The sequence below is a fragment of the Microcaecilia unicolor genome, chromosome 11 (assembly GCF_901765095.1).
Source record: "Microcaecilia unicolor chromosome 11, aMicUni1.1, whole genome shotgun sequence".
NCBI lineage: Eukaryota > Metazoa > Chordata > Amphibia > Gymnophiona > Siphonopidae > Microcaecilia > Microcaecilia unicolor.
Window position 1 is genome coordinate 15209684 of NC_044041.1, and position 27818 is coordinate 15237501.

The following is a 27818-nucleotide window of genomic DNA, read 5'->3' on the forward strand; positions in this document are numbered from 1 at the left end:
CCATTTTAAAGGCAAGTGCAACCTTAAGCTAGAACTGTTTCATTAAAAACATTTTCATTGTTATGTCCTATAAAGACAAAAGAAAAAACAAACATTGATAACGGGTCACAGACCTAACCAGCATCAACACAGCAGACTGTTTTTGTTTTAGCATAAATTGGATGGTCTTACAGACAAGGAAAAACCTCCACAGATGGAATAAACCGCAGATGAGCAAAAATGTGGAGTCAATCAGCAAAGAACCACATAATTCTCTCTTTTCCTTTCCAATCAGCAGTAGTAAACAAAGACTCGACACGGCTGTGTTTCGGCCTAAGTATAAGCCTGCATCAGGGATAGCAAAATGTCTTGCTTAGTAATTGGTAAAATGTGCGAATAAAATACTGGGTCTAGGCACCCTTACTTATTTTGAAATAACGTCAATGATGCACAGCGAGACACATTGTGTTGAACTGCATTATAATGAGTTGACTCGCAGTGCATCATTGACGTTATTTCAAAATAAGTAAGGGTGCCTAGACCCAGTATTTTATTCGCACATTTTACCAATTACTAAGCAAGACATTTTGCTACCCCTGACGCAGGCATATACTTAGGCCGAAACACAGTTGTGTCGGGTCTTTCTTTATTTACTACTGCTGATTGAGAAGGAAAATAAAGAATCATCTTGGTTCTCATTTTGCTGATTGACTCCACTTTTTTATTCATCTGTGGACAAGTGGGCTGACCCATTTTTAACACTCGAGGTGGTTAGCCCAGTTGTCCATGTGGCTGATGGGAACAGCCTGTTCAGTCACATGCAAAAATCCGCAAAATTTGTTGGGTTTTAACTTAGTCCACTTGTCCATAGGTATATATCAATGTCTTGGAGGATTAGCCTAATGGCTAATGCATTGGCCTGAGAACCAGGGGAACCAGGTTTAATTCGCTCTGCAGCTTCCTGTGACTCTTGGGCAAGTCACTTAATCCTCCATTGTCCCAGGTAAAATATAAGTACCTCTATACCAGGGGTAGGCAACTCCAGTCCTCGAGAGCCGCAGGCAGGTCAGGTTTTCAGGATATCCACAATGAATATGCGGGAGATAGTGCAGATTTGCAAGCACTGCCTCCATGGTATGCAAATCTATCTCCTGCATATTCATTGTGGATATCCTGAAAACCTGACCAGCCTGCAGCTCTCAAGGACCGGAGTTGCCTACCCCTGGCTCTGTACAATATTTAAACCACTTTGATTATAAATACAGAAAGACAGTATATCAAATCACATCCCATTTCCCTTGATGCATTAGATCCAAAAAGTCCCAAATTGGCCACTTGTCTATAAGGCCATCCAATTAAGAATCACTTAGAACTTATCACCCAATCAAAACTTGTGAATGTTGGGCATGATTTCTTGGCCAGCTTCAAGGAAAAGTAGTTGGCCTATTCATCCAGTCAATCCAGTCGCTTCTATTACTAAATATTGCACCTTTGTCTAGTCATACTGTCCACTTAGAAGTCACGCCTGTGCATGACTTTTGATATCTATAGTTTATTTAGACAGGTTTGCTAGAGCATTACAAACTGTAAAAGTCCTTCACCTGCCCCACAGTGCCTCCATGGCCAACACACTTTATAACTACTGTGGTGATTTTTAATGCTACATCCAACAGGAATAATCTTGTTTACTTGGGATAAATAGGGAATTCGGGTCACTTGTCTGTCTTGTCAAACTGTCCACAGCAGGAAAAAATATCCTTCATTTCTCTGAGCTTTAAGAAGATTCACAAAGAATCTGGGGAAGCATTATCTTTACTGCCGCTATTAAATCACCGGCAAAAGTGCTAACACGCCACTGCAGATCTCGCTCTCACAGCACTACAACTCCACTCTTAAACACAGGCTTTAAAAAAAATCAGACTCCTGCACAAGCCTTTGTCTCTCCTCCTAGATCATGGTTTCCAGAAGATAATTAGCCCCCCTTGAGGACTCTGTCACCTATTTTATTTATAGTCTATAAACCAGTCAGTTGCCCCGGGCATGTAGCTCAGATGCTTTTGTTCTCCTGGGTGAACACTGACTGATCTGTTATAAATTATGGTAGTCATTAAGCAATGAGAGGCGTGTACTCTTCCGTTTTCTAACATAGTAGAGATTCATGCCAAAATAATATTGCTATTTCTGTACAGAAAACTCATTTCACTATTTATTTATTTGGATTTTGCTCACACCTTTTTCAGTAGTAGCTCAAGGTGAGTTACATTCAGGTCCTCTGGATATTTCTCTGTCCCAGGAGGGCTCACAATTAAGTTTGTACCTGAGGCAATGGAGGGTTAAGTGACAAGGAGCAGCAGCGGGATTTGAACCGGCCACCACTGGATGTCAAGACTGGTGCTCTAACCACTAGGCCACTCCTCTGCTCAGTGCTACAACTTCTCAAGTTTTTCCAAATTATGGCTTCTGGCACCCAGTGGCATCTGTGACTAGAGTGAACTAATGTTTCAGAAAACCTCCTCAGTAATTTCACTGAAACTGAAGAAATGTGAAAAGTTAATGGGTCAACATTCAAGTGATGCAATCAGAAAGGTTTTTTTTTTTTTTTAACGCTGGCTGTGGTGTTTAAAAATCGATTTGGTATGTTCAGTGGTGCTGAACATATGTGGAAGGTGGTGACCATGGCAGGATTCAGTTGCTCTCTGTATAGCCGTGCAGTTTAAGGCGACGGCCTTTGTGCTGATCTAAATTTACATGCATAGCTATGTGGCTAGTGGCGGAATATTGCCAATTATCCACAGTTAGGCAGAATACCCTCACTCTGCCCCAGTCTATAATCATTTTCTGGCTAGTACTGTGGAAAATTGGCAAATAGAGCACTTATCCATATAGGACTAGATTCTATAACTCAAAGACCACCTCTTTACCACTGCTTTTGACTCCTAACTCACTTGCCCTGTCCGTTTATCCTCACCTCTTTATTCCCTTACCCTTAATTGTTCTGTTTACCTGCCTTATCTAGATTGTAAGCTCATTGAGCAGGGACTGTCTTTTTGTGTATGGTGTACAGCGCTGCGTATGCCTTGTAGCACTACAGAAATGATAAGTAGTAGTAGTATATATGGCACCTAAAAAAACAAAAAGACAGAACAGCGCTGAAAAATGCTATTCTATACAACACGCTTAAAGTTAGGCACGGTTTATAGAATAGCACTTAAGCCCGGGAATTGCATCTAACTTTAGGTGTGGTCATTTGCACCAACTGAAACGCAGTGCAAACCTCACATCTAAATTAGGCACAGATCCCCCTTATTTTATAATTATAAGCGTAAATTCTAGGAACGCCCTGATCCACCCATGACCTTCCCGTTTTCCCACCCCCTTTTTGTACAGAGCTTACAATTTAATCAAGACAGGACAAATAAGGGAATTATAAAACAGACATGGGTGCTGAACAAGTGGAGTTAGGAATTAAAAGCAGCCTCAAAATGGTGGCCTTTTAGCTGGAGCTTCATGTACTGATTTAGGAAGTCTATTCCAGATGTATGCCCCTGGATTCTATATTGCGCACCTAGAGATCCATGCCGAAATCCAGGCGTATTCTATTAACAACACGTGTAACTTAATTAGCTTAACAAGCTAATCAGTATTGATAACAGCACTTAGCAAGCAATAATGAGTACTAATTGTCAATAATTAGAATTTATGCGCACAACTTGCTAAGCGTATTCTATAATGAACTGCGCCTAAATTCTAATGCACGCAGTTCAAAAGGGGCGTAGCTATGGGTGGGGAAATGGACGTTCAGTAGGCATGTCCAAATTTACACACGTATAGAATATGGCACAGTGTGCGCAAATCTACGCATGGGGATTTACGCTATGTTTTTGTGGGTGTAAAGGGAGGTGCGTAGTTTTAAGCACTGGGATAACAAATAAACATTCTATATACTGCGCCTAAATCTAGGTGCCACTTATAGAATATGCTTAAGCGGAAATGTTTGCCACATGGATTTTTTAGGTGCCTTATATAGAATCTGGCCCATGGTGCGCCAACATAAAAGGAAACGGAGACTGGAGTTGGCAGTGGAGGAGAAGGGTACAGGTAAGAGAGATTTACCCAGTGAACAGTTCCCGGAGAGGAGTGTAGGGAGAGATAAGAGTGGAGAGGTACTGAGGAGCTGCAGAGTGAAAGCACTTGTAAGTCAATAAGAGGAGTTTGAACTGTATAGGGAGCCAAAGAAGTGGCTTGAGGAGAGGGCTAATATAAGTATAGCGACACTGGCAGAATATAAATCATGCACCAGAGTTTTGAACAGACTGAAGGGGAGAGAGATGGCTTAGTGGGAGACCTGTGAGAAGCAAGTTGCAGTACTCTAAGCGAGAGGTGATAAGAGTGTGGATAAGGGTTTTGATGGTGTGCTCAGAAAGGAAGGGACGAAGTTTGGCGATGTTATAAAGAAAGAAACAACAGGTTTTAGCAGTCTGTTGGCTATGTGCAGAGAAAGAGAGAGGAGTCAAAGATGACCCCCAAGGTTATAAAGTGATGAGACAAGGAGGATGAGAGTGTTATCCACAGAGATAGCGAATGGAAGAAGGGGAGACAGAGCCTAAAGCTATGTGGTAGCTAAAGTTCATGCCTTTCCTCATCCCTGCTGCCAGTTCCAGAGTGCATATGTGAGGGAGAAGCTGAGCACTGACAGCAGATTCTGGCCTTGACCCCTTTTTCACCCTCCCTTACTGTTTTGTAACCCCTTCAAAGCACTGTCTTGCTCACTGGGTTCAGCACCAGAACAGCGCCTATTTTCACCCTCTGGGTAGATAAGGGCACATTTAATACTGGAGTAATGATCTAATGTCCACTGAGAGGGAGCTGTGCACATTTACTTGTGCGTGGGGTGGGGGAAGGGGGGAAATGACCGCCCCCTTCTCTCACACAGTTGGAGTTACAATACTTATAATTATAGATACTTTTGTACACATGCACACACATTCATAGGCACCAGCTCAATAACACATTCTAGTCTAGTCTGAACCTTCCTTTCTGAAGGACGGAGACGCACAGCTACAGAACAAGACAGCTCTAGACTTTCCCACTACTCCTTGCCCGCACAGAGCAGTGTAACAATACGCGAATTGTTGGTCCCTGTCCGCCAGCTTCACTGGCATTGCTCGTTTTCCTTCTGTATTCCACTGAGCAGTCCCCACCCCCCTCACCCCCCCCCCCCCCCCCCCCCAGTCTCAGAGCTGTTAGACAGCTGGTAGAGTGCAGTGTATAACATGGCAGCTCCTCTCCTGACCCCTCTTCCCTCTTGCTTTGGAGTGCAGACTGATCCCTCAGCTGGGGTCTCCCAGGATTAGCTCTCGCCACAGACGTTTCCTGCAAGGAGATGCAAAGATGACCATCCCTCTTAAACCTGAATTAGATAAGAACTTTGAACGAATTGTACTGAAGTAAAAATTGTACCTGTTCAGAAAAACGTATAATAAGGATCCTCCATAACGAACTGATTCCTCTACTACACCAGATACAACTACTTGGAACCCTTCTAATTTGTTCATTTTAATTACACCTTCATTACTGAATATTATATATTGGCCTGATCTCATTATGTTATGCTTTATCTACTTCTAATCCTACGTGATATTCTTCTGCACCTTATTTGTAACAATATTCTGAAATTCTTATTCCATTAATACGATTATCGTTATAACATATTGTAAGCCACATTGAGCCTGCAAATAGGTGGGAAAATGTGGCAAAATAAAACAGGAAGGTATATACACATTCTGGTAAATTCTTTTTTTTTTTCTAAAGCATTTCTCTCCTGCTGGGATCTGGCACCTTGAGCATGCATTTGCAATGTTTCCCCCGGTTTTAAATTGACTCCTCCTCCTCCCCCCACCCCCCAAACATTCTCTTGTCGGATTATTGCAGGCCATACAGTCCGGCTCCCTCACAGTTTACACAACTTCTCACTCCTATGGGTTGTGAACACAGCCTTCAGAACATCTCCAGCCACTCAGCCCAAAACTGAACCAAAGACTTTCCACATGATGGTGCCACAGCACTCAAGCCAAAAAAAAAGAACAGAACAGGCCTCCACACACAGTTCAAAGCAAACAGAACAGTGGAGATGACAAAACCGCACGTGAGAGGTGCTTAATAATTCTGTGCCATCGGGCAACCCCTGCACTGGCTGGCTTACCTAGGATGTTGTATTTGCATAGAGGGCAGGTGTGCTGCAACAGGAGCCAGGGATCCACACAGTCCCGGTGAAACTCGTGCAAACACGGCAGCACCCGTAGACACTATTGAAAAGAAAGGAAAAGTGCTTATGTCCCTAAATCAGCCTTCAGCTGCAGCTGGTGGCAGGATACTGTTAACATATTCAGAAAATGCAGAATGAGGAATTGTGCAGTGAACGATTTATACCCAGCCTGGTTTTGGGGGGGAGGGAGGGGGTGAAGTAGAATCAAATGAGGCTCTACGACCACAGAACTATCCTCTCTCACTTATACCTCAGATAACAATGTGCTAGCCGGGTAAAACACGGAAATATAAGTTGACACCTCTTTATTAATTGTTATAATTCTTGATTAGCTTTCAGGAATTATATCCCCTTCATCAGATCAAAATCCCACCATGACATTACATTTCACAGCTATCTCCTGTCCCACACTGAGGACCAGCTGACCAACTGGACCAGGAGCAAAGCACTCAGAACCAGAGGCTGATTATATGTGTCCATCCACCTGCTTGAAATAAAAAATACTGAGGAGCTGGACTACATACCAAGAGAGATACATCTCAGCTCAGTTTTCTGTCTCCATCTGCTGGTTGATGGACACAACTATCTCACAGCTTCTGAAATAGTGGGAAGCTGGCCTAGTGGTTAGGGTGGTGGACTTTGGTGCTGGGGAACTGAGGAACTGAGTTCGATTCCCACTTCAGGCACAGGCAGCTCCTTGTGACTCTGGCCAAGTCACTTAACCCTCCATTGCCCCAGGTACAAATAAGTACCTGTATACAATATGTAAGCTGCATTGAGCCTGCCATGAGTGGGAAAGCGCGGGGTACAAATGTAACAAAAACAAAATAAAAAATTAAGTTTTTGTGCAAAGTGAATGAAACTGCTGTGTATGTTCAGAATACAACAGGAACTTAGGGGCTGATGCACAAAGGCACCCATTAAATATGGGTGCCTTGGTAAAACGTATCGACTTGCAAACAGCGACCAATGCACAAAGGGGATCGCATGCAAATGTGATGCATGGATCCCCTTTGTGCATTGGTCACAGTTTGTGACTCGAGCTGTCAAATGCATTTGACAGTGCACAGACCCCCCCCCCCCCAAACCTTTCCCTGGTGGTCGAGGACCCTGACCCCCCCCCCACACCCCCAAGCAACACATCCCCGGTGGTCCAGTGGACCCCGACCCCCTCACCTCCTCCCACCACCCAAGCAAAATCTCCCTTGTGGTCTAGTGATCCCCTCCCCTTCCCCTGTACCTTAAAATGAGGGAGGCAGGAGGGCAGGAGCTCTTCCCTCCTGCCTCTGGGCCCGCCTTCTCAAAATGGCAGCGCCCAGCCCCTGCCTAGTGCATTCTGGGATGCACTAGGCGGAGCTAAGCACCATACAAGGAGAAAAACTCCTTATATGGTGCTTAGCCCCACTCACTGCATCCCAGAATGCACCAGGCAAGGGGCTGGGCACAATCATTTTACGCAGGGCAGGGAAGGGTGTCACTAGACCACCAGGAAGATTTTTGCTGAGGGGATTCAGGGTCCACCAGACCACCGGGGATTTGCTGCTTGAGGGTGCGGGGGCGGCCGGGACGGTGAGGGTCCCAAGTACCTACCATGGGAAGCAGGCTGCTCCCCATAATAACAGACCTGCCGTAAAATTTTGCACGGTAAAAGTAGGCACTCTAATACTAATGAGCTTGTTGCAATGCATTTGCATAGGGTTTTCGGTAGCTAATGGTACACATTATAGCTATGGAAAACCTCTTTGTGCATTACACTTGCATCAGACCGGCTACAACTGGTCTAAAGCTCGATAATTTTGTGCATCGGGCCCTTATTATTTTAATGCTTCTGCACAGAGAATGTCAAGATAAGCTCTGGAAGATGATGAATATATCAACCACAGACGTGGCTTTATTTACCGAGTATTAAAATTGTAAAACATATTTGGATAACTAATGATGTATACAGTTAAAACTATGTAGCCAGGTCTGTTTCTTATGTATGGGACAGATGATACCTGGAAACGCAGGCTACAGAGAAACTTTTTCAATAAACTTTTGGCTGCTATGTCCCAGCACAACTTCTTCCTTTGTATGAGGAGTTATAAACTTTCCCAGAACACAATACTACACCCGAGGAAAGGGTTAAACATTACCCCCACTCCTATCACCTCCCCTGTTACAAAAAGGTTTCTTTTTATTTATTCTCCTGGGGCCTGTACCTGATTTCTGTGAAACTGATCCAAGCAGACAGCACAGGTCTCAATCTCAGGAGACTGGCTCTTGCGGTGTTTGCTCGGATGGTACCTTCGGGTCTTGAGGGCAGAAAGTCTCTGCAGGATGTGTTGCTTCAGGTTCAGCTGCGGATTCAGAGGAGACACGTGAGTCCTTTCTGCAGCAGAGCACTCCGAGGCAGGGCTGGAGTGAAACATGCGCGGAAGCTCAGGACGCAGCCCCAAAACCCCAGAGCAAGCTGTATCTCTTTCCACTCTGGGCAAGTGTAAAAGGCCCCATGTGGCATCGGAGCCAAAGGCAATCACGCTGGATACAACCCCCCCCCCCCCCCCCCGATCATAGGAGATACAAAGGGGAAAATGCTCACCTCAGGGTCCTCTCCTGGCTGGTGATGTCGGGACTGCCGCTGTGCCTGAACCACGAGTCCTGTGCATAAGATCAGAGCAACAAGCAGGATGGTATTCCAGAGCTGCTGCAGGTACTTCTGCAGAGAGGACATGAGAGATCAGCCGGTGTTAGGAATTAATGCATCATACTGACAAAAATTCCCTCTCACGCTGCCATTCCACAGCCTCTTCAGCAATTCTTTAATATCTTGACTGCATATCACTATAACACTACCACCAGCCCCTTTCTTATATAAAGAAACAAGCAGATAAGGCAGATCTCTTGGGTGTTGGTGGGGGACCACAGTGCTTTGTGTCTCTCTTCCTTTTCAGACCTGTGAGTTTGCAGAGTCAGACTGGCTGAAAAGGGTGATGAGGCGCTCAGGATGGGTGTCCTACTTGCCTACTGCCCGCACTGGCCCTTCAAGTACAACAGAAGCATTGGCTTGCTTGGTAAAGGAACTCGGCACACAGAGTTCAAGTGTCCTGAGATTTATCCACTCGTTTGGTGGCTTTGAATCATATGGTACAATCTATTGTTCCCCTGAACCCAAACCCACTTGCTCTTAAAAATAAGTACAGCTCTCTTTAACCTACAGATTATAAACACAAAACTGATCTAATTTTCCCTTTGCCAAACCCACTCCCTACAGACCAGTAAGTTTTAAGAGCGCTTGACCTAAAGCAATATCAATACACAAGATGTCTTCCATTTGATTTTAATAAATGAAATTCCAGGAAACACCGATTAACAGGCCTGGAATTTTAAAAGCATTTATCCGGCTAAAAGCACCTGCTCCCTGGAAAAATGCTGCTGACTGGGACTGGTCACTGATCTTCAGCAGCATTCTCCGGATAATACCATCAAAATTCATTGCAGACCACCCAGAGCCTGGGCAGAGCTGATTGCCCAGAAAGCAGCAATATTCGACACCACTTTCCAGATATCTATCGAGTCACAGAATGTCACCATTATCCAGATAAGTATTGGTGCTGACTGTCTGGGTCAGGTCACTTAAACCTACATTGCCCCAGGTACAAAACTTGGATTGTGAGTCCACTAGGGACAGAGAGAGATGTGAACTGCTTTGGTTGTGGCCTCATGCTTTGGTTTTTAAGTTCACAGTAAACTTCTTGGCTGGGGCTTTCCAAACCCTCACGGTTACTGCAGTGACCTGAGAAGGCGTCATTTAACCCTCCATTGTCTCAGGTACAAAATAAGTACCTGTATATAATATGAAAACTGATCAAGGAGGAAGTGTTTTGCTTACAAATTTAACTAAAAGAGCTTTTTAAGTCTCCAATAGTTTTGCCGCTTTTATAAAGGCAAAACATGTTGGGCTCTCTGAATAATAAACGTTTTCTCTATCTGCTCTGCTTTGTTTGTGGATTGGGCAATTGCAGATTGCTGCCTCTTTACGACTCCACTATAATATGTAAAAATCACAGAAAGATCATCCCCCTTTTATCAAATGCAAGACCCAGACCATATCCATATTAGCTTGTAGGCTGTACAGTACGAATCCGATTATCTGGACTATCCTCTGCAAAGGGATGGTGGTGGTCCAGATAATCATAAATCCGGATAATTGGAGATACTGCTTTTTAAAACGAGCAAACTTTCAAAGGCTTCTGCATGTGTCGGTCCCACATCAGCATTAACCTGGTGATCATCATCAGTTTCTGATTCTTCGTGTTCCTTTACCTGTACCAATGCCACGATTTCATCATCTGTTATGATCTGATGAATATCCTAAACCATATTCTTCTGCCCAATTTTTCCCCCACACTTCCTTTCTTAATTTCTCCACGATGTCAATTTTGTCCTTTAATGACACGTGCTTTTTTCGCTTTGATGCCATTTTTAACATTGCTGTGTCCCTGCTCTCATTGTGCGAGTCTGAAAGAGCGGGGCTTTTCTCTGCCACGTCCCCGCAAGCTGAAGGGGCAAAGCTTTTCTCTGCCGCGTCCCCGCAAGCTGAAGGGGCAAAGCTTTTCATTGCCACGTCCCCACAAGCTGAAGGGGCAAAGCTTTTCGCTGCCGTGTCCCCGCAAGCTGAAGGGGCAAAGCTTTTCGCTGCCGCGTCCCCGCAAGCTGAAGGGGCAAAGCTTTTCTCTGCCGCATCCCCGCTCCTGTTTACGTCATTGCCTGCAGTGGACTGCGAGGATGATTGGCTGGGAAGGTACTGTACTGTTCTACATGATAGATTTGCAAGAGGGGTGGATAATAGGCCACAGGCGAGGGAAACGAGACAATGGGTGATGAGGGTGGACATTTTCCCACTCTGGCTGAAATGGTCCGGATAACTGGACATCCAGATAATTGGCAACATCATCTCTCTATATAAAAGGCAACCCCAACGTTCTGAAGCCTCAACGGAAGTTGAGGCGCCCGAGATATCCGGTGTGCACTGGAGTGTCTGCACCGCCCTCGCGTAAAAACGTCATGATGTCGAGGGCGGAGCTATGACACTCGATGAGGGCCGAAACGGAAACTCCACAGCGAACAAGGCAAGTAGCTCGGAGGGACGGAGGGAGGGGGCCCCTTGCTAGCGCCCGTTTCATTGCGCTCAGAAACGGGCATTTTTTCCTAGTACTATATAAAATCAATCAAAGTGATGCCCAAATTGGAACTGGATGAATTTTAAAAACCACAGCCCTCATCACTAAAACATCATCTATCCTAACGTAAAAAAGGGATATATATGGTTATCAAGTTCAATGATTAATAAAGCCAGGGATTAATGGCTTTATCCATCTTTATAATTTAGTTATTTGGATTTATTTATATTTATCTACCACCTTTTTGGAAGTACTCAAAGCGGTGTACAGTAAGAATAAATCACACATAAGCAATAGACAATTACAGCAGTAAAAATATTCAAATAACAACTGCGGAAATCAGTGGGGGGGGGGGGGGGGGTTTGTTTGTTTGTTTTTTAAGTGCTAGTCGCCATGGTTAAAATGTCATGCAGATATTTGATGTTTGTAACCCGATACCGACTGGCACCAAATATCTAGATTCAGGCTGAAGAGCAGTGCTATTCGGTTAGCAGCACTATTCAAACCGCTAAACGATCCGGGGTGGGCAACTACGGTCCTCGAGGGCCACAACCCAGTCAGGTTTTTAGGATTTCCACACAATGGAAGCAGTACATGCAAATCAATCTAATGCATGTTTTCATTGTGGAAATCCTGAAAACCCGGCTGGGTTGTGGCTGTCGAGGACCGTGGTTGCCCACCCCTGACCTAACCGGATAAAGTTAGCGCAGCATTTTATCTAGATAAATACATAGTAACATACATGGTAGATGACGGCAGAAAAAGACCTGCACGGTCCATCCAGTCTGCCCAAGAAATGTGCCACTTTTTTTGTGTATACCTTATCTTGATCTGTACCTGTCTTTTTCAGGGCACAGTCCCTACAATCAAGTTAGTGGACTTGATATCCCCATTAACCAGATAACCTCCAGCTTCACCTGCCCCAACATGATCTGGATAGAGTTGAGGCGGTGAAAAGAAATATCCAGTGGCACTATACATTTACAGGCAGATGATCAAAAGCAAATGCCGGCGCTAGAGGCTGTTAGCGCCATACTATCGCCGGCGTTTGCTACCCGCCCCATGATCAGAGCCCTCGAGCGCGTGAAACAACGCGTTCGAGGGCTCTTAGCGCAAGTAGCATGCAAATGCATGCTAATCAGTGCTTAACGCATTCACCCCCAATGATCAGCGTCCAGCATGCCAAAGATTGGGTCGCTGGCCGCAACAAACCCTACGCCAGCTCGGAGCTGGCGTTAGGGTTTGCAGATCATTGGGGAGGAATGGTGAGCCCTGTCCAGCATGCATTTGCATTCCCCCACTACAGCAAACCTGCCAGCGAGGGCAGTTGAGGAACGTCCAAATTTTGGACGTTTCGGCAATGGGCAGTTAAGGACATCCAAAATTGGATGTTTCTATGAGAAAGACGTCTTTCTCATAGAAACATCCAATTTTGGACGTCCTTAACTGCCCATTGCAGAAATGTCCAAATTTTGGACATCCTCAACTGCCCCGTCGCTATACCTCCGACACCCCCTTGAAATTTGGCCGTCCCTGCAACAGGGCAGTTGAGGACGTCCATCTTCCGATTTAAAGATGGGCGTCCTTCTCTTTTCATTGGTCTCCAGCCCAGACCTGTCGAACAAGTGTGGGAGGATTGTGCTGAGCGCATGCTCAGGTACAATTCTCCCGCACTTCTACCCCATGAGCAGAGATAATTGCGCTGCTTAAATTTGCATGCATTATCTCTGATCATAGGTCTAATAGCGCCCTGCGCTGTTCCAGCGCTATTTTAGAGCGCTGTTTGGAACAGCGCGGGGCTTTTGATCATCTGCCTGTTAGTGCTACTATCTTATTAACCACCTTTGGATACTGTTCCCCTTAATTTAAGTGATTAGTCGGTAGACTTCAAGAGTTCTTTACAATAAAGCACCTGCATACCTGTACTTGTGAGCTGGTCTCTCCTGTACAGATCACGCCCTGCCATTCTCCATACAGCCCACTCCTGGACCGTCCACACGTCGACCACAATGTAAGTGTTACTCCCTGAAAGCAATGTAACCCCCCCCCCCCAAAGAATTTCCATTAACCAAAGTGCAATGCAATATATGTATTCAACCTCTACAGTAACAGTAACTCAATACACAATCACAGCAACTTACACACCATACACAAGCAATACAACAGTCAGCACAAACTCAAATAATGAAACACACACAAAATCATGAAGTGGCACAAGCAAGCTGAAATCTACTAACATAGCAACAGATGGCAGATAAGATTAGCATGGTCCATCTAGTCGGCCCGGCAAGGAGGCTAGAGTCGTACCTGCCGCTCTGTACCTTTGTTCAGGATTGTACCCCATGCACCAAACTGAAAAGGACTTACAGCAGCCGCCACAAGCATGATGGCTTTCCATGGCAGCCCTAGCAGGGCGAGGTTACCAATATCACCACCAGCCATCCCAAGGCAATGGAGGGATAGGTGGCTAGCCCACGGCCACAAGAAGCCACTATGGAATCTGAACCTGGACGTTCTGTTCCTAGCCTGCTGCTCTAAGCGTTAGGCTACTCCTCTGCCCATAGACACCTTTATGTCATTGTTTTGCTTTGGATGTGTTCCAGGCATCCACCACCATTATAATATTTCCCGATCCTCTAGTTCTTCCGCTTTCCCAGCTTATTAATAACTTTCAAGTATCTAAAACGTCTGTATCATATCTCCCTTGTCTTTCCTCTCCTCTAAAGTCTTCAAGTCTCTTTTCTTATGTCTTCTGGCACAGACCCCACACCATTTTGGTTACCTTCCTCTGAATCACTTCAAGTCTTTCATAATCTAGTCACGCTACAAGAAGGTACCTGTAACATCTACTTGTGTGGCCCAACTAAACATCCCATCCAGCCTTTAGAAAGGGTGCACGTGTAGCCCATCTAAAAACAGAAGAAAACACGTGTGTACGTCCCACTAACTGGCAAAACATGCGTGAACGTCCCGTCAATCCAGAGTGAATGTATGCACCATCTAAACCAGGCCATTTCCAACCCAGTCCTCAGGGTACACCTAGTCCTATTGGGTTTACAGGAGATCCACAATGAATATGCATTAAATAGATTTGTATGCACAGCCTCAATTGCATGCAAATCTAACTCATGAATATTCATTGTGGATATCCTGAAACCCCAGTGGGACTAGGTTGGGAATGGCTGATCTAAACAATACAATGAGCACATACAGATCATCTGCAAGTGATACAAACTGTAGATGACCAAGTACTGGGACAGACCTAAGGTCCATCAAACCCAGTATCCTATTTGCAACAGTGGTCAGTCCAGGCCACAAAAACCCACACAAAGTGTGTGCATGCACTCCCTTAGCAGAGAGAGCACGGGTTCTCAACTCAGTCTTCAGGGCACAACTAAGCAGTGACCCACAACGAATATGAATGAGACAGATTTGCATACAATGGAGGTAGTGCATGCAAATTTATCTCATCATGCATATTCATTGTAGGTATCCTGAAAACCCAACTGGCTAGGTGTGTCCCGAGGACTGGGTTGAAAACCCCTGGTATACAGGCACACATATGCAACCCCCCCCCCCCCCCCCCCCCCAATTCAAATAGTACGTCACAAGTTAGACACATAGTTTGTTAGTGAGATAGATAAGGGGAAACCACTGCTGCCCCTGGGATTGGTAGCATAGAATGTTGCTACTATTTGGGTTTCTGCCATGTATTTGTGACTTGGATTGGCCACCGTTGGGAGCAGGATACTGGACTAGATGGACCACTGGTCTGACCCAGTATGGCTATTCTTAGGACACCACAGCACAGGACACAAGGTTGCAACACTCATGGTGAATCAAATGTATTCCTAGTACATCAGAAGCTTCTGTTTCACCATGTAGAAATATGCTGTCACTTGCTCTCAGTGAAATACAGGCCAACGGCTCAGGCTAAGAACTAGGCCTGTAAAAATCAAAGATCATCTCTGACACAGATACATTTCACTGCAGCAAAAGCTGAAATGAGGTAATTGGGAGCAGATAGAGGGAGGGGGGATATCTGCTCTGTAAACAATAAGGGAACTGGCACCTGCAAGAAGTCATGAGCGAAGATGTTTTGGCTAGTGGAAGATAGCAGTAGGTCAGGTGCAAGTAGGATGAGATCATCCAAAGGGGGGGGGGGGGGGGGCTAGAGGAAGGCTTGGGAACATGTGAAGTCATTCTTATCAACTGATAAGGGCCAAAGAGTTCTGGTGAGAAAGCTAGGGTCCACTGGGATGAATAGAGTCAGAAGGGTATAAAAAAGGGCAGTCTGAAGGGTATCAGGGCAGAAGGCTGAAGAGAGAGGACAGACTGCACCTGCTGTGTGAACCGTTGTCCCATCATGTTCCAGAGATGACCGCCTAATTGCCTGTACTACTTTGGGTAAAATGTTTTAATAAAGACTACATTATTATATCCACTTAATCCTGGGTGTCTTACTGATCATGTAGCTTGTTAGTTCTCAGACTGTGTAAAGCAGTCACGAGCAAATACAAGGTCAGAGTAATTAAGTACTTTATGGGAATATGCAATCCTTTTCAGGGTAGTAGAAATCCCAGTGCTTCCGCTGCCCCAAACCGTTCTGGCAGACCCAAATATATTCAACCACCACCTAAAAAATGGCAGGAGACCATCACTGTGACCCCACACAGCACATCAGCCCACCCCCTTCGGCTGTCCTACCTTCAGGTGCCCAGCGGTTACATACCAGGTTTTCTAGCAGCACAGTATGGTAAGTCATCTTTGCTGTTGCCCGCAGGCCCCTGGCAGGGAAAGTTGGGATTAATTAGATATCCTGAAATCATAAATCTATTATGCTAGAAAAGGGTTTCAAGGAAAACAGGATATAAGCAGGTTAATTTTGAATAAACTAGTGTGGCATACAATTCAAACTCCTTTTATTGACCTATAAGTGCATTCACTCTGCAGCTCCTCTCCACTCCACCCCCCGGATCTCCATTCACTGGGTAAATCTCTCTTATTTGCACCCTTCTCCTCCACCGCTAACTCCAGACTTTGTTCCTTTTACCTTGCTGTACCATATGCCTGGAATAGACTTCCTGAGCCAGTACGTCAAGCTCCATCTCTGGCCGTCTTCAAATTTAGGCTAAAAGCCCAGCTTTTTGAGGCTGCTTTTAACTCCTAACCCTTACTCACTTGTTCAGTACCGGTATTTTATCATTCCCCCACCTTAGTAATTCCCTTCTCTCTTATTTGTCCTGTTGGTCTGTCCTAATTAGATTGTAAGCTCTGTCGAGCAGGGACTGTCTCTTCATGTTCAAGTGTACAGCGCTGCGTACGTCTAGTAGCGCTATTGAAATGATACATAGTAGTAGCAGTAATAGTAGTGGTGGCCAGGTACACATAGCTTGTAGGTCATTTTCAAACAGAAACTGGATGGGGCAATTTTCCCACTGAAAATGTTCTACAAGTTCCCTGTGTGCCAACTGCCTACACCCATTTCCAGGCAGCACAACATTGTGCGAAGATCAATCACGTACATTTTCCCGTGTGCACAGCCAATAACCTGCTCTCTGGAAGGCACCGTGGTGTCAGCATAAGAACAAGGCTTCACCTTTGGCAGGCACTTCAAAACAGTTTAAGGGTAAAGGCTCAAATCCACTCCCAGTGTGGAGTTTGTGAACCCCCTTATTTAACTCAAAAGCAGCATGGGACCCCTAATTCACTGCAAAGGTCTACCTGAGCCTGTAGAATATTCTATTATTCTGTATCCGCCCCCCCTCCCCTTGCTCAGTGTCAGGGCAATCTATTCTACCCCTTGCCTAGGAAGCAGCCTCCAATCCCTCAGCCTCTCACCGTAACAGAGCACTCAGCAGCTTGGTGACGTTTTCCGAGGTCTGGATCACAACAACAGGTTTGGAAAGAACCTGCGACACATCGAGCTGAAAGGAGAGAAAAGACAACAGTACAGCAGAACAGGAAGAACCAGGCTCGGGGATTAACACACAGCAGAGGACTTTCCAGCCAGGGCTATGCACCATCCTGGGTGCACAACTTCCAATACTTATTTAAACTAAATCCATGTCTCCTCCTGGACCAAATAGATACGAATATTCTAATATTGTGTCGTTCTATCAGCCGTGTTTTTAAGTTTGGGTGATGTCTATGGAGAAAGGGAAAGGTTACAGATGTGCAAAGACCTTGCTGTCTCACAGCCATTAAAGTCCCTGGAATCCTTCAGGATACATATCTAAGACTGGCAGGGGTCAGTATCAATATGTTGTTTGTATACTGCTGTCTTCCCTCACGGGTTCGCCATGGTTTACAAAACAAAATAGCACAAAGGGCCTTTAAAAACAAAAGGGAACACAGTTCTTTCATTAAAATATCCTTTAATAATAGACTTTGATTGAAGAGAGGCCTGACACGGGCCGTGTTTCGGTGCTACCGCACCTGAGTCAGGGGTCAAACCAATGACAAGGGAGGCTTCAACAAACTCATTTCAAAAGGCTGATTCTTTCCAAAGAATGGTGATATATTCCCTGCAAATGGAACGCAGTACAAAGCGCACACACACCAACAGTGTTAATTACTACTACTACTTAACATTTCTAAAGCGCTACTAGGGTTACGCAGCGCTGTACAATTTTAACATGGAAGGACAGTCCCTGCTCAAAGGAGCTTACAATCTAAAAGACAGGTGTACAATCTAGAGACAAGTGTAGAGTCGATCTGATAGGGCACAACTTATAGGCTGCTGTTGCCCTGTAAGACAGAAATTTAAGACTCTTCTCAAGTACTTTTTAAAGTCATATTTACCTTGCAAGGACAAAAGAGTTGATACAGATGGGAAAAAGTGTAAAGTGTAAAGGTCTGAAATACAAATTAATGCACGCATCTACCTTTCCCTGTATGAGCACGCAATTCTGCAACGCGTTGCCACGTGACCTGAAAACGGTTTATGAATTGACCAATTTCCGTAAATTATTGAAAACTTATCTCTTCGACAAGATATATCATAAAGATCAACACGTGTAACTGTACTATCCTTAATATATCCAGACATGTCGTTTAATGCCTTTTGCTTTAACACTCTCGTGTATCTTACCACCATGTAACCCATAACCCTCTGTAAAACCAAATGTACATTCTCTTCTATCTCCAGTATCCATGACGAATTGTAAGCCACATTGAGCCTGCAAAGAGGTGGGATAATGTGGGATACAAATGTAATAAATACTAATAATAAAAAGGTTAAGGGGGGAGGGAGATGAGGGGCTTGGGAATTTAGGTTTGCGAAGGAGGTCATAAGAACACAGGCCTCCTTCAGAATTTGGCACTGGTTATAACACAGTATGCGAGTGGGAGGAGGAATGTAAAAGAACTGAAAAATTATATGTTACCGTGTAGAAGTCTGTACTTGTATGTTGTGAATGTGTCTGCATCTTAATAAAGAGATTAAAACATAGAAAAGTGATATTTACCTGTTTTCATAGCTTGGAATCACTCTAGTTGTTTAAGAGAAAACAGTGCCGTGAGGAGGGGGTCCCAGGTTGATAAAAGGCTACCACAGACTCTATTGAGATTAACACTGTTGGTGTGCGTGTGTGCGCTTTGTACTGCGTTCCATTTGCAGGGAATATATCACCATTCTTTGGAAAGAATCAGCCTTTTGAAATGAGTTTGTTGAAGCCTCCCTTGTCATTGGTTTGACCCCTGACGCAGGTGCGGTAGCACCGAAACACGGCCCGTGTCGGGCCTCTCTTCAATCAAAGTCTATTATTAAAGGATATTTTAATGAAAGAACTGTGCTCCCTTTTGTTTTTTTTTATTTTTAACCAGGAGCTTTATCACATATACAATATAACATAAACACAGCCAATCATTCCCAGTAGACAAAGCCAATTCTCCGAAGGTCTCTGCTGTCACAGAACACCTTCTTAATACAAAGCCATTCCCAGTTACATTTTAACATTTTATAACAAAATTATCAACACCAAAACCTCAGCCAAAGTAAAATTTGTGCTATATTTTTTTTGTGTACTTGGTTCCCTCTCTTTGTTACAATAGAAAACAAAATAACAATTCAGTGTTAAACTTAGCATCAAATCAGTTATCGATATGATACAGTATTAAGCCCAATATCAATTCAACTTCTTTCTAAAAAGCAAATATAAAGTTTCCAATCTCACTGCAGAAGGCAGAGAGTTCCACAGAGCAACTATAGAAGAAGAAAAGCAGAGTGTTAAAAATTCTTGAAAAACAAACACTTCTAAACTAGGAGGGAGGGTAAAGTGACAGAGAAAGTCATAATTGAGCAGCGTCCTCAAATCCAGCCCTCGATGTCCACAACCAGGCCTGATTTTCAGGATTCCCACAATGAATACCTACGAGATCTATTTGCATTCACTGCTTCATTACACACAAATAGATCTCACGCATACTTATTGGGGAAATCCTGAAAACCAGGCAGGGTTGCGGACCTCTGGTCTAGTGGTCAGAAAGTACACGGTAAAGGATCATGGATTTGATATACCTCCTTTCTGTGGTACAAGTGATTTACATATATTATATGCAAATACTTTCTCTGTCCCTAGTCGGCTCAGAATCTTAAGTTTTAGTCTGAGAACAAGGGAAACCAGCGACACTCTTTATGACTTTACACAAATTGGTACCAAAATTTAGGTGCCCCAATGCCATGCGCTTAGCATCAATTCTACAATGGCTTCTCAGTGCCAAGATGCAGAGAAGGGGGGGGGGGGGGCAGACTCAAGAAAAATATCAGGAAGTATTTTGAGTGGTGGCTACTTGGAAAGCCCTCCCACGGGAGGTGGTGGAGATGAAAACGGTAATGGAATTCAAAAATGCGTGGGATAAACATAAAGGAATCCTGTTCAGAAGGAATGGATCCTCAGAAGCTTAGCGGAGATTGGGAGGCGGGGCTAGTGCTGGGCAGACTTCTACGGTCTGTGCCCTGAAAATGGCAGATACAAATCAAGGTCAGGTATACACATAAAGTAGCACATATGAGTTTATCTTGTTGGGCAGACTGGATGAACCGTACATGTCTTTCTCTGCCGTCATCTACTATGATAGTGACTATGCCATTATAGAATATTAGCGTAAATCAGCATTGGCACACCTAAAGGTAGGACCCACCAGTTACGCCAAGTCAACGGAAGCCATGACTGTTGGCGCCTAACTGCCTATCTAAGAGACACGCCCTTGACCTGTCTGTGTTTACACCCTCCCTCATACTTAAGTACTAACCAATTTTGGCCCATATGTTAAAGAACAGCGCCTGGCTCTTGGGTGCATAAAACACCTATGAGTGGTGCCAATCACGTAAAAGCACTAGCACAGTGACACAGGGAGAGAACAGACCCTGGAAGTGGCGATACCAGGAGATTTCTTACCTCTCTGATTGCGTTTTGATTCAGTGCAAGAATAAGCAAGGCTGACGCTCCCAAGACGAGAGCTCGCTTCATCTGCGGGGACCAGGAACAGAAAGAGAGAGAGAGAAAGGTTTTAGAAAATGACATGTATTCAGGAGGAGCACGACATAGCACAGAGCACACAATGGTTTGCCTGCGATAATCACCCAGCGGCACATCTCCGTCAACCCAGTCCTCAGGACACAACTAGCCAGTCTCAGGTTTTCAGGATATCCATAAGGAATATGCATGACATAGATCTGCATACAATGGAGGTAGTGTATGCAAATTTCTCTCATGCATATTCATTGTGGGTATTCTGAAAACCTGAGCGGCTGGCCGTTTCCCCAAGGACTAGATTTAGAACCTCTGCTCTAGGGTCCAGGCAAATGCTGTTACCCTGAGCCATGGCTGAAGTTACCGTAACCTCCTAAAAGAGAGGGATGGGGGAAAGATGTGATCAAGAGTGACAGAGGTGATATACTGGCAGTTTCATTCAATAGCAAGAATGGAAAAGTACAAGCAGGAAACTTACTGGTGGCAATAAATTTTGTTTACTATCATTTTGGTTTTGGCATCAATGACATGCAAATTCTTCTCTCATTATTGCTCTGGTTGGACTGACTGAAAATTTAATCTAATAAAGTGAGAAGATGGAGGGATGAAAACGTTAAAAAAAAAAAAAAAGAGTACATAAGTACTGCCACACTGGGACAGACCAAAAGGTCCATCAAGCCCAGCATCCTGTTTCCAACAGTGGCCAATCCAGGTCACAAATATCTGGCAAGATCCCAAAAGAGTTCAATACATTTTATGTTGCTTATCCCAAAAATAAGCAGTGGATTTTCCCAAGTCCATTTTAATAATGGCCCATGGACTTTTCCTTTAGGAAGCAGTCCAGACCTTTTTTAAACCCCGCTAAGCTAACTGCCTTTATCACATTCTCTGGCAATGAATTCCAGAGTTTAATTACACGTTGAGGGAAGAAGAGTTCAGCATCCAGAATTTGGCTCACCTTGCTCACGACAGCTGCAGTGAAGGACTCCTCCTTGCTGCCCCGCTGGATCTCCCCTTGCTCCTCTCCTACCAGGAACACCCCAATCCAGCTGTCTTCTTCCTCCACCTCTGGCTCCGAGTCTCCCACCTGAAAAGGAAGACCTGTGAGGCTATGGCTCTCTTGCACACCTGTCAGAAGGCGTAACTGCGATTTGTATACAGGCAAAACCGGGCTTCAGACAGATCTGGTTCAGCATCATAACCAGGGTACTGCCAACACATCTCAGCCCATGTGGGCTCTCTCTAGACATAGATATAGAAAAAGACAGCAGATAAGACCATGTGACCTTTTCAGTCTGTCATCTCTACAAACTACTAAGCTTTAATTTCCTTTCCTCTCCCTTACAGATCATCAGTGCTTAAACCACGCTTTCTTGAATCCAGATGCAGTCATTTCCACCACCCTTTCCATAAAGAAATATTTCCTTAGAAGATCCTTTGTTCCAGAATAGATGCTTCTTTTCCTAGGTTTCTTATTGCATAATAAGGCATTAAATTTATTGTCCTGATAAAGTTTCTGAGCATCCAGCTGCCAACTGCTGGACAACACTGTATGCTGCCATCATTATCTTGCTGAAACAATCACAATGGCTTCCTTCCCTGTATAATCACTGTGGAGCTTCAAACAACTCGCATTAAAATATTATGTTTGCTCCCACAGTCCCTCAGTTCTTAAATTCTCAAATCCAACCCTCTTAGTGTCCTCAGTTGTGCACATTACCAAGATTACTGAATGGCAATGGTTCCTGCACACCTTTCTTCATCGGTACACTTTATCCACCCTTTTTTTAAACTTATTTAGCACTATTCTTCACTTTTATAGGCCGACAGTCGCTCAAAAGAGCATGGTTCGGGATAAGGTATCTTTCAAAGATATCACCATAACAGGGAAGATAGAGTATCCTGATAGTGAGGTTGCAAAAGAGATTGTAGTAGATCGGGTATCTTTAAATAACAATAAAAATCAGACAAAAGATTGCCAATTAATACTGTCAAGTACTAAGCATGATGTACTTAGGAACAACAAACATAGTTTGAAATGTCTATATGCGAATGCCAGGAGCCTAAGAAATAAGATGGGGGAGTTGGAATATATTGCACTAAATGAAAAATTAGATATAATAGGCATCTCTGAGACCTGGTGGAAGGAGGATAACCAGTGGGACACTGTCATACCGGGGTACAAATTATATCGTAGTGATAGGGTGAATCGGATTGGTGGAGGGGTAGCATTGTATATTAACGAGAGCCTTGAATCAAATAGATTGAAAATTCTGCAGGAAACAAAACACTCCTTGGAATCACTGTGGATTGAAATTCCATGTGCAAAGGGGAAAAGGATAGTGATAGGAGTGTACTACCGTCCGCCTGGCCAGGACGAACAGACGGATGCGGAAATGTTAAAGGAAATCAGGGACGCAAACAAACTGGGCAACACAATAATAATGGGGGATTTCAATTACCCGCATATAGACTGGGTTAATGTAACATCTGTACACGCAAGGGACATAAGATTTCTTGATGAAATCAAGGACAGCTTCATGGAACAGCTAGTTCAGGAGCTGACAAGAGAAGGAAAAATACTAGACTTAGTCCTTAGTGGTGCTCATGATCTAGTGCAGGGGGTAACGATACGAGGGCCGCTCGATAACAGTGATCATAATATGATCGGTTTTGATATTGGCATTGAAGGAAGTGAAACTAGGAAATCAAGTACGCTAGCGTTTAACTATAGAAAAGGTGATTACGACAAAATGAGAAAAATGGTGAAAAAAAGACTGAAAGGAGCAGCTCGCAGAGTAAAAAACTTGCATCAGGCGTGGATGCTGTTTAAAAACACCATCCTGGAGGTTCAGGACAAATATATTCCACGTATTAGAAAAAAGGGAAAAAAGACTAAACGTCAGCCGGCGTGGCTAAACAGTAAGATAAAGGAAATCATTAGAGCCAAAAAACAATCCTTCAGAAAGTGGAGAAGAGAACCAACTGAAAGTAACAGGATAGATCATAAGGAATGCCAAGCCAAATGCAAAGCGGAGATAAGGAGGGCAAAAAAGGACTTTGAGAAGAAATTAGCGTTGGAAGCAAAAATACATAGTAAAAATTTTTTTTAGATACATTAAAAGCAGGAAACCGGCCAAAGAGTCGGTTGGGCCGCTGGACGAAAATGGTGTTAAAGGGGCGATCAAGGAGGACAAAGCCGTAGCGGAGAAATTAAATGAATTCTTTGCTTCGGTCTTCACCGAGGAGGATTTGGGGGGGACACCGGTGCCGGAAAGAATATTTGAAGCGGGGGAGTCGGAGAAACTAAACAAATTCTCTGTAACCTTGGAGGATGTAATGGGTCAGTTCAGCAAGCTGAAGAGTAGTAAATCACCGGAACCTGATGGTATTCATCCCAGAGTATTAATAGAACTAAAAAATGAACTTGCGGAGCTACTGTTAGAAATATGCAATCTGTCCCTAAAATCGAGTGTAGTACCGGAAGACTGGAGGGTAGCCAATGTTACTCCGATTTTTAAGAAGGGTTCCAGAGGAGATCCGGGAAATTATAGACCGGTGAGTCTGACGTCGGTGCCGGGCAAGATGGTGGAGGCTATTATTAAGAATAAAATTGCAGAGCATATACAAAAACATGGACTGATGAGACAAAGTCAGCAAGGATTTAGTGAAGGGAAGTCTTGCCTCACCAATCTAATGCATTTTTTTGAGGGGGTAAGCAAACATGTGGACAATGGGGAGCCGGTTGATATTGTATATCTGGATTTTCAGAAGGCGTTTGACAAAGTGCCGCACGAAAGACTCCTGAAGAAATTGCAGAGTCATGGAATCGGAGGTAGGGTATTATTATGGATTAAGAACTGGTTGAATGATAGGAAGCAGAGAGTAGGATTGCGTGGCCAGTATTCTCAGTGGAGGAGGGTAGTTAGTGGGGTCCCGCAGGGGTCTGTGCTGGGTCCGTTGCTTTTTAATGTATTTATAAATGACCTAGAGATGGGAATAACTAGTGAGGTAATTAAATTCGCCGATGACACAAAATTATTCAGGGTCGTCAAGTCGCAGGAGGAATGTGAACGATTACAGGAGGACCTTGCGAGACTGGGAGAATGGGCGTGCAAGTGGCAGATGAAGTTCAATGTTGACAAGTGCAAAGTGATGCATGTGGGTAAGAGGAACCCGAATTATAGCTACGTCTTGCAAGGTTCCGCGTTAGGAGTTACGGATCAAGAAAGGGATCTGGGTGTCGTCGTCGATGATACGCTGAAACCTTCTGCTCAGTGTGCTGCTGCGGCTAGGAAAGCGAATAGAATGTTGGGTGTTATTAGGAAGGGTATGGAGTCCAGGTGTGCGGATGTTATAATGCCGTTGTATCGCTCCATGGTGCGACCGCACCTGGAGTATTGTGTTCAGTACTGGTCTCCGTATCTCAAAAAAGATATAGTAGAATTGGAAAAGGTACAGCGAAGGGCGACAAAAATGATAGTGGGGATGGGACGACTTTCCTACGAAGAGAGGCTGAGAAGGCTAGGGCTTTTCAGCTTGGAGAAGAGACGGCTGAGGGGAGATATGATAGAAGTGTATAAAATAATGAGTGGAATGGATCGGGTGGATGTGAAGCGACTGTTCACGCTATCCAAAAATACTAGGACTAGAGGGCATGAGTTGAAGCTACAGTGTGGTAAATTTAAAACGAATCGGAGAAAATTTTTCTTCACCCAACGTGTAATTAGACTCTGGAATTCGTTGCCGGAGAACGTGGTACGGGCGGTTAGCTTGACGGAGTTTAAAAAGGGGTTAGATAGATTCCTAAAGGACAAGTCCATAGACCGCTATTAAATGGACTTGGAAAAATTCCGCATTTTTAGGTATAACTTGTCTGGAATGTTTTTACGTTTGGGGAGCGTGCCAGGTGCCCTTGACCTGGATTGGCCACTGTCGGTGACAGGATGCTGGGCTAGATGGACCTTTGGTCTTTCCCAGTATGGCACTACTTATGTACTTATGTAATTATCAATACTCATCTTTGAAAAATACATCAAGCTCAGGCGTTGATGTATTTTTCAAAGATGAGTTACTGTCCTTTGTATTTTGTCTATAATGGCCACCTCCTTATTCTAGTTCCCTTCTAAATCTATCATCAAAGCATTTCCAAACTCTGGTCCTCAGGACAGCCAAAACGTATACATTTACTACAACCCTGGTGAGTTACTGCATGCAAATACAGCTCATGAATATGTACTGAGGATATGCTAAAAACGATGCTCAGTGGACTGTTCAAGGCATCATCATTGTTTTCTTTAACAGCACCAGTTTCCGAAAAGCTGCTCTAGTTCGGTCCTTGGTGTCAGTGCCACGTCTGCACAGCTGATTTCGAATGCAAGAAACAGGATGCACAGCTGGATCGCTAGACAGCATTGCTTAGCTACGTACCAGTATTAAGCTGCCTTCCACCTCCTGCTGGCTGGGATTCTGCTCCTTCGCTAGTCCTGCCGTGCTCCCTTGCCCTACGGGATCGCTTCCCTGAGGATCCAGCAAAGCTCCTTGCAGGATGTAAGGACTCCCAGTGGCATGGGGTTCAGGCTCCTGCAGGAACACCTCCACCCAGGCTCCGGCTTTCCCGGCCGTGCCCAGACACAGAGAGACGATCTGCCCCAGCAGAAGAGAGAAACAGAGGAGGGGGCGCCCCATGGCTTGGTCCGGGCTCTACAGCACTGCCCGGCTCCAAATCAGCTGGTGCAGGCGGGACAGGAAGAGATCAGAGAGCGAGAGAAAAAAAAAAGGCAGGGCAGAGTTTGCCGGAACCCGAGCAGCGCCCCCTGGCGACCGTGGAGGAACGTTCAGGTGTCCGGGTAAAAGTCGGATCCGATCCTCCCCGCATACGCTCTATCTATGCTGCTTCTTGTGACGGCCGCGAGCCGCCTCCCGCGAGAACTTCCGCTTTCAGTCTGTGTCGGGTCCCGCCCCACAGCAACAGAACGTCGCGTCACAGGGGGCGGGTCCCGGCACAGAATAACGGAGAGATTGCCAGAGCTTCCTGCACCCGGCAGCCGAACAGCTGTTCAGTGACAATGAAATAAAAGGCGCTGCAGAGTCAGACCTGAGTCTCGCAGAGGGCACCAGGCCAGGGACTAGCTAGACTGACATTTTTTTTTTTTTTTTTTTGGGGGGGGGGGGGGGGGGGGGGCACTAGGCATATAGGTGTGTGTTGTGCTTGATATACTCCTAAATAATGCTTTAGAGCCCACTTGATAACTGATTTCTAAGTAAACGTGTCTTGCATCAACATAAACCACATACATAATATTGTAAAAAATGCATTACTTGCGTTACTGTATTCATGCAGGACACTTCAAAACATTTCAGAAGACACACTTATTTGTTCAGGCGTTTTAATATTGGTGCTGCTTTTAACTCCTAACCCTTATTTTATCATCCTCACTTTAATATTCCCTTATCTCTTGTTTGTCCTGTTTGTCTGTCCTGATTAGATTGTAAGCTCTGTCAAGCAGGGACAGTCTCTTCATGTTCAAGTGTACAGTGCTGTGTATGGCTATTAGCGCTATAGAAATGATAAGTAGTAGTAGTAGTAAGCCCACATCAAGGGGAGAAGCAACCTGCTTAAATTCCAAAAGAAATTAAAAGTAAACAGAGGACGATACCTCACTATGGCATGTAATTACTTTTTTACATTAACTCCTACCAAAACTTTTACTTGTAAGAACATTTTCTAATTGCATAAATTCCCAGAAAGCATACTCTTTCCCTTGAAAAGTGATAATACATTCACAAGGAAATTTTAAGAAGAAACCTATTCCCAAAATCATCACTCTAGGTTTCAGACTTAGGAAAAGCCTTATGTCTAAGTTGAGTGGCCTGTGAGAGATCAGGAAAAACATTAATCTTTGATCAAGAAAAAAAATTTCAATACCAGTGACT

The 27818-nt window shown here is 44.5% G+C and overlaps 1 protein-coding gene across 4 annotated transcripts; it reads right to left on the bottom strand.

Moving 5' to 3' along the window:
* On the bottom strand, positions 1 to 26598 carry RNF215 (ring finger protein 215). Of its 4 annotated transcripts, none has more exons than XM_030218291.1 (10): positions 26313 to 26598; positions 21841 to 21969; positions 20808 to 20879; positions 17248 to 17333; positions 16139 to 16193; positions 13327 to 13431; positions 8826 to 8942; positions 8446 to 8583; positions 6182 to 6284; positions 1 to 67 (listed from the first exon to the last, which is right to left on the bottom strand). In XM_030218291.1, exons 1-10 carry the CDS (start codon positions 26568 to 26570, stop codon positions 24 to 26), a joined length of 1107 nt encoding a protein of 368 aa, XP_030074151.1. In that variant the 5' UTR covers positions 26571 to 26598; the 3' UTR covers positions 1 to 23. The 4 variants fall into 4 exon arrangements, with proteins under 4 accessions (XP_030074151.1, XP_030074153.1, XP_030074154.1 ...); XM_030218292.1 differs by lacking the exon at positions 1 to 67 and adding an exon at positions 5260 to 5352; XM_030218293.1 differs by lacking the exon at positions 8446 to 8583.
* Positions 26599 to 27818: the final 1220 nt, after the last annotated feature.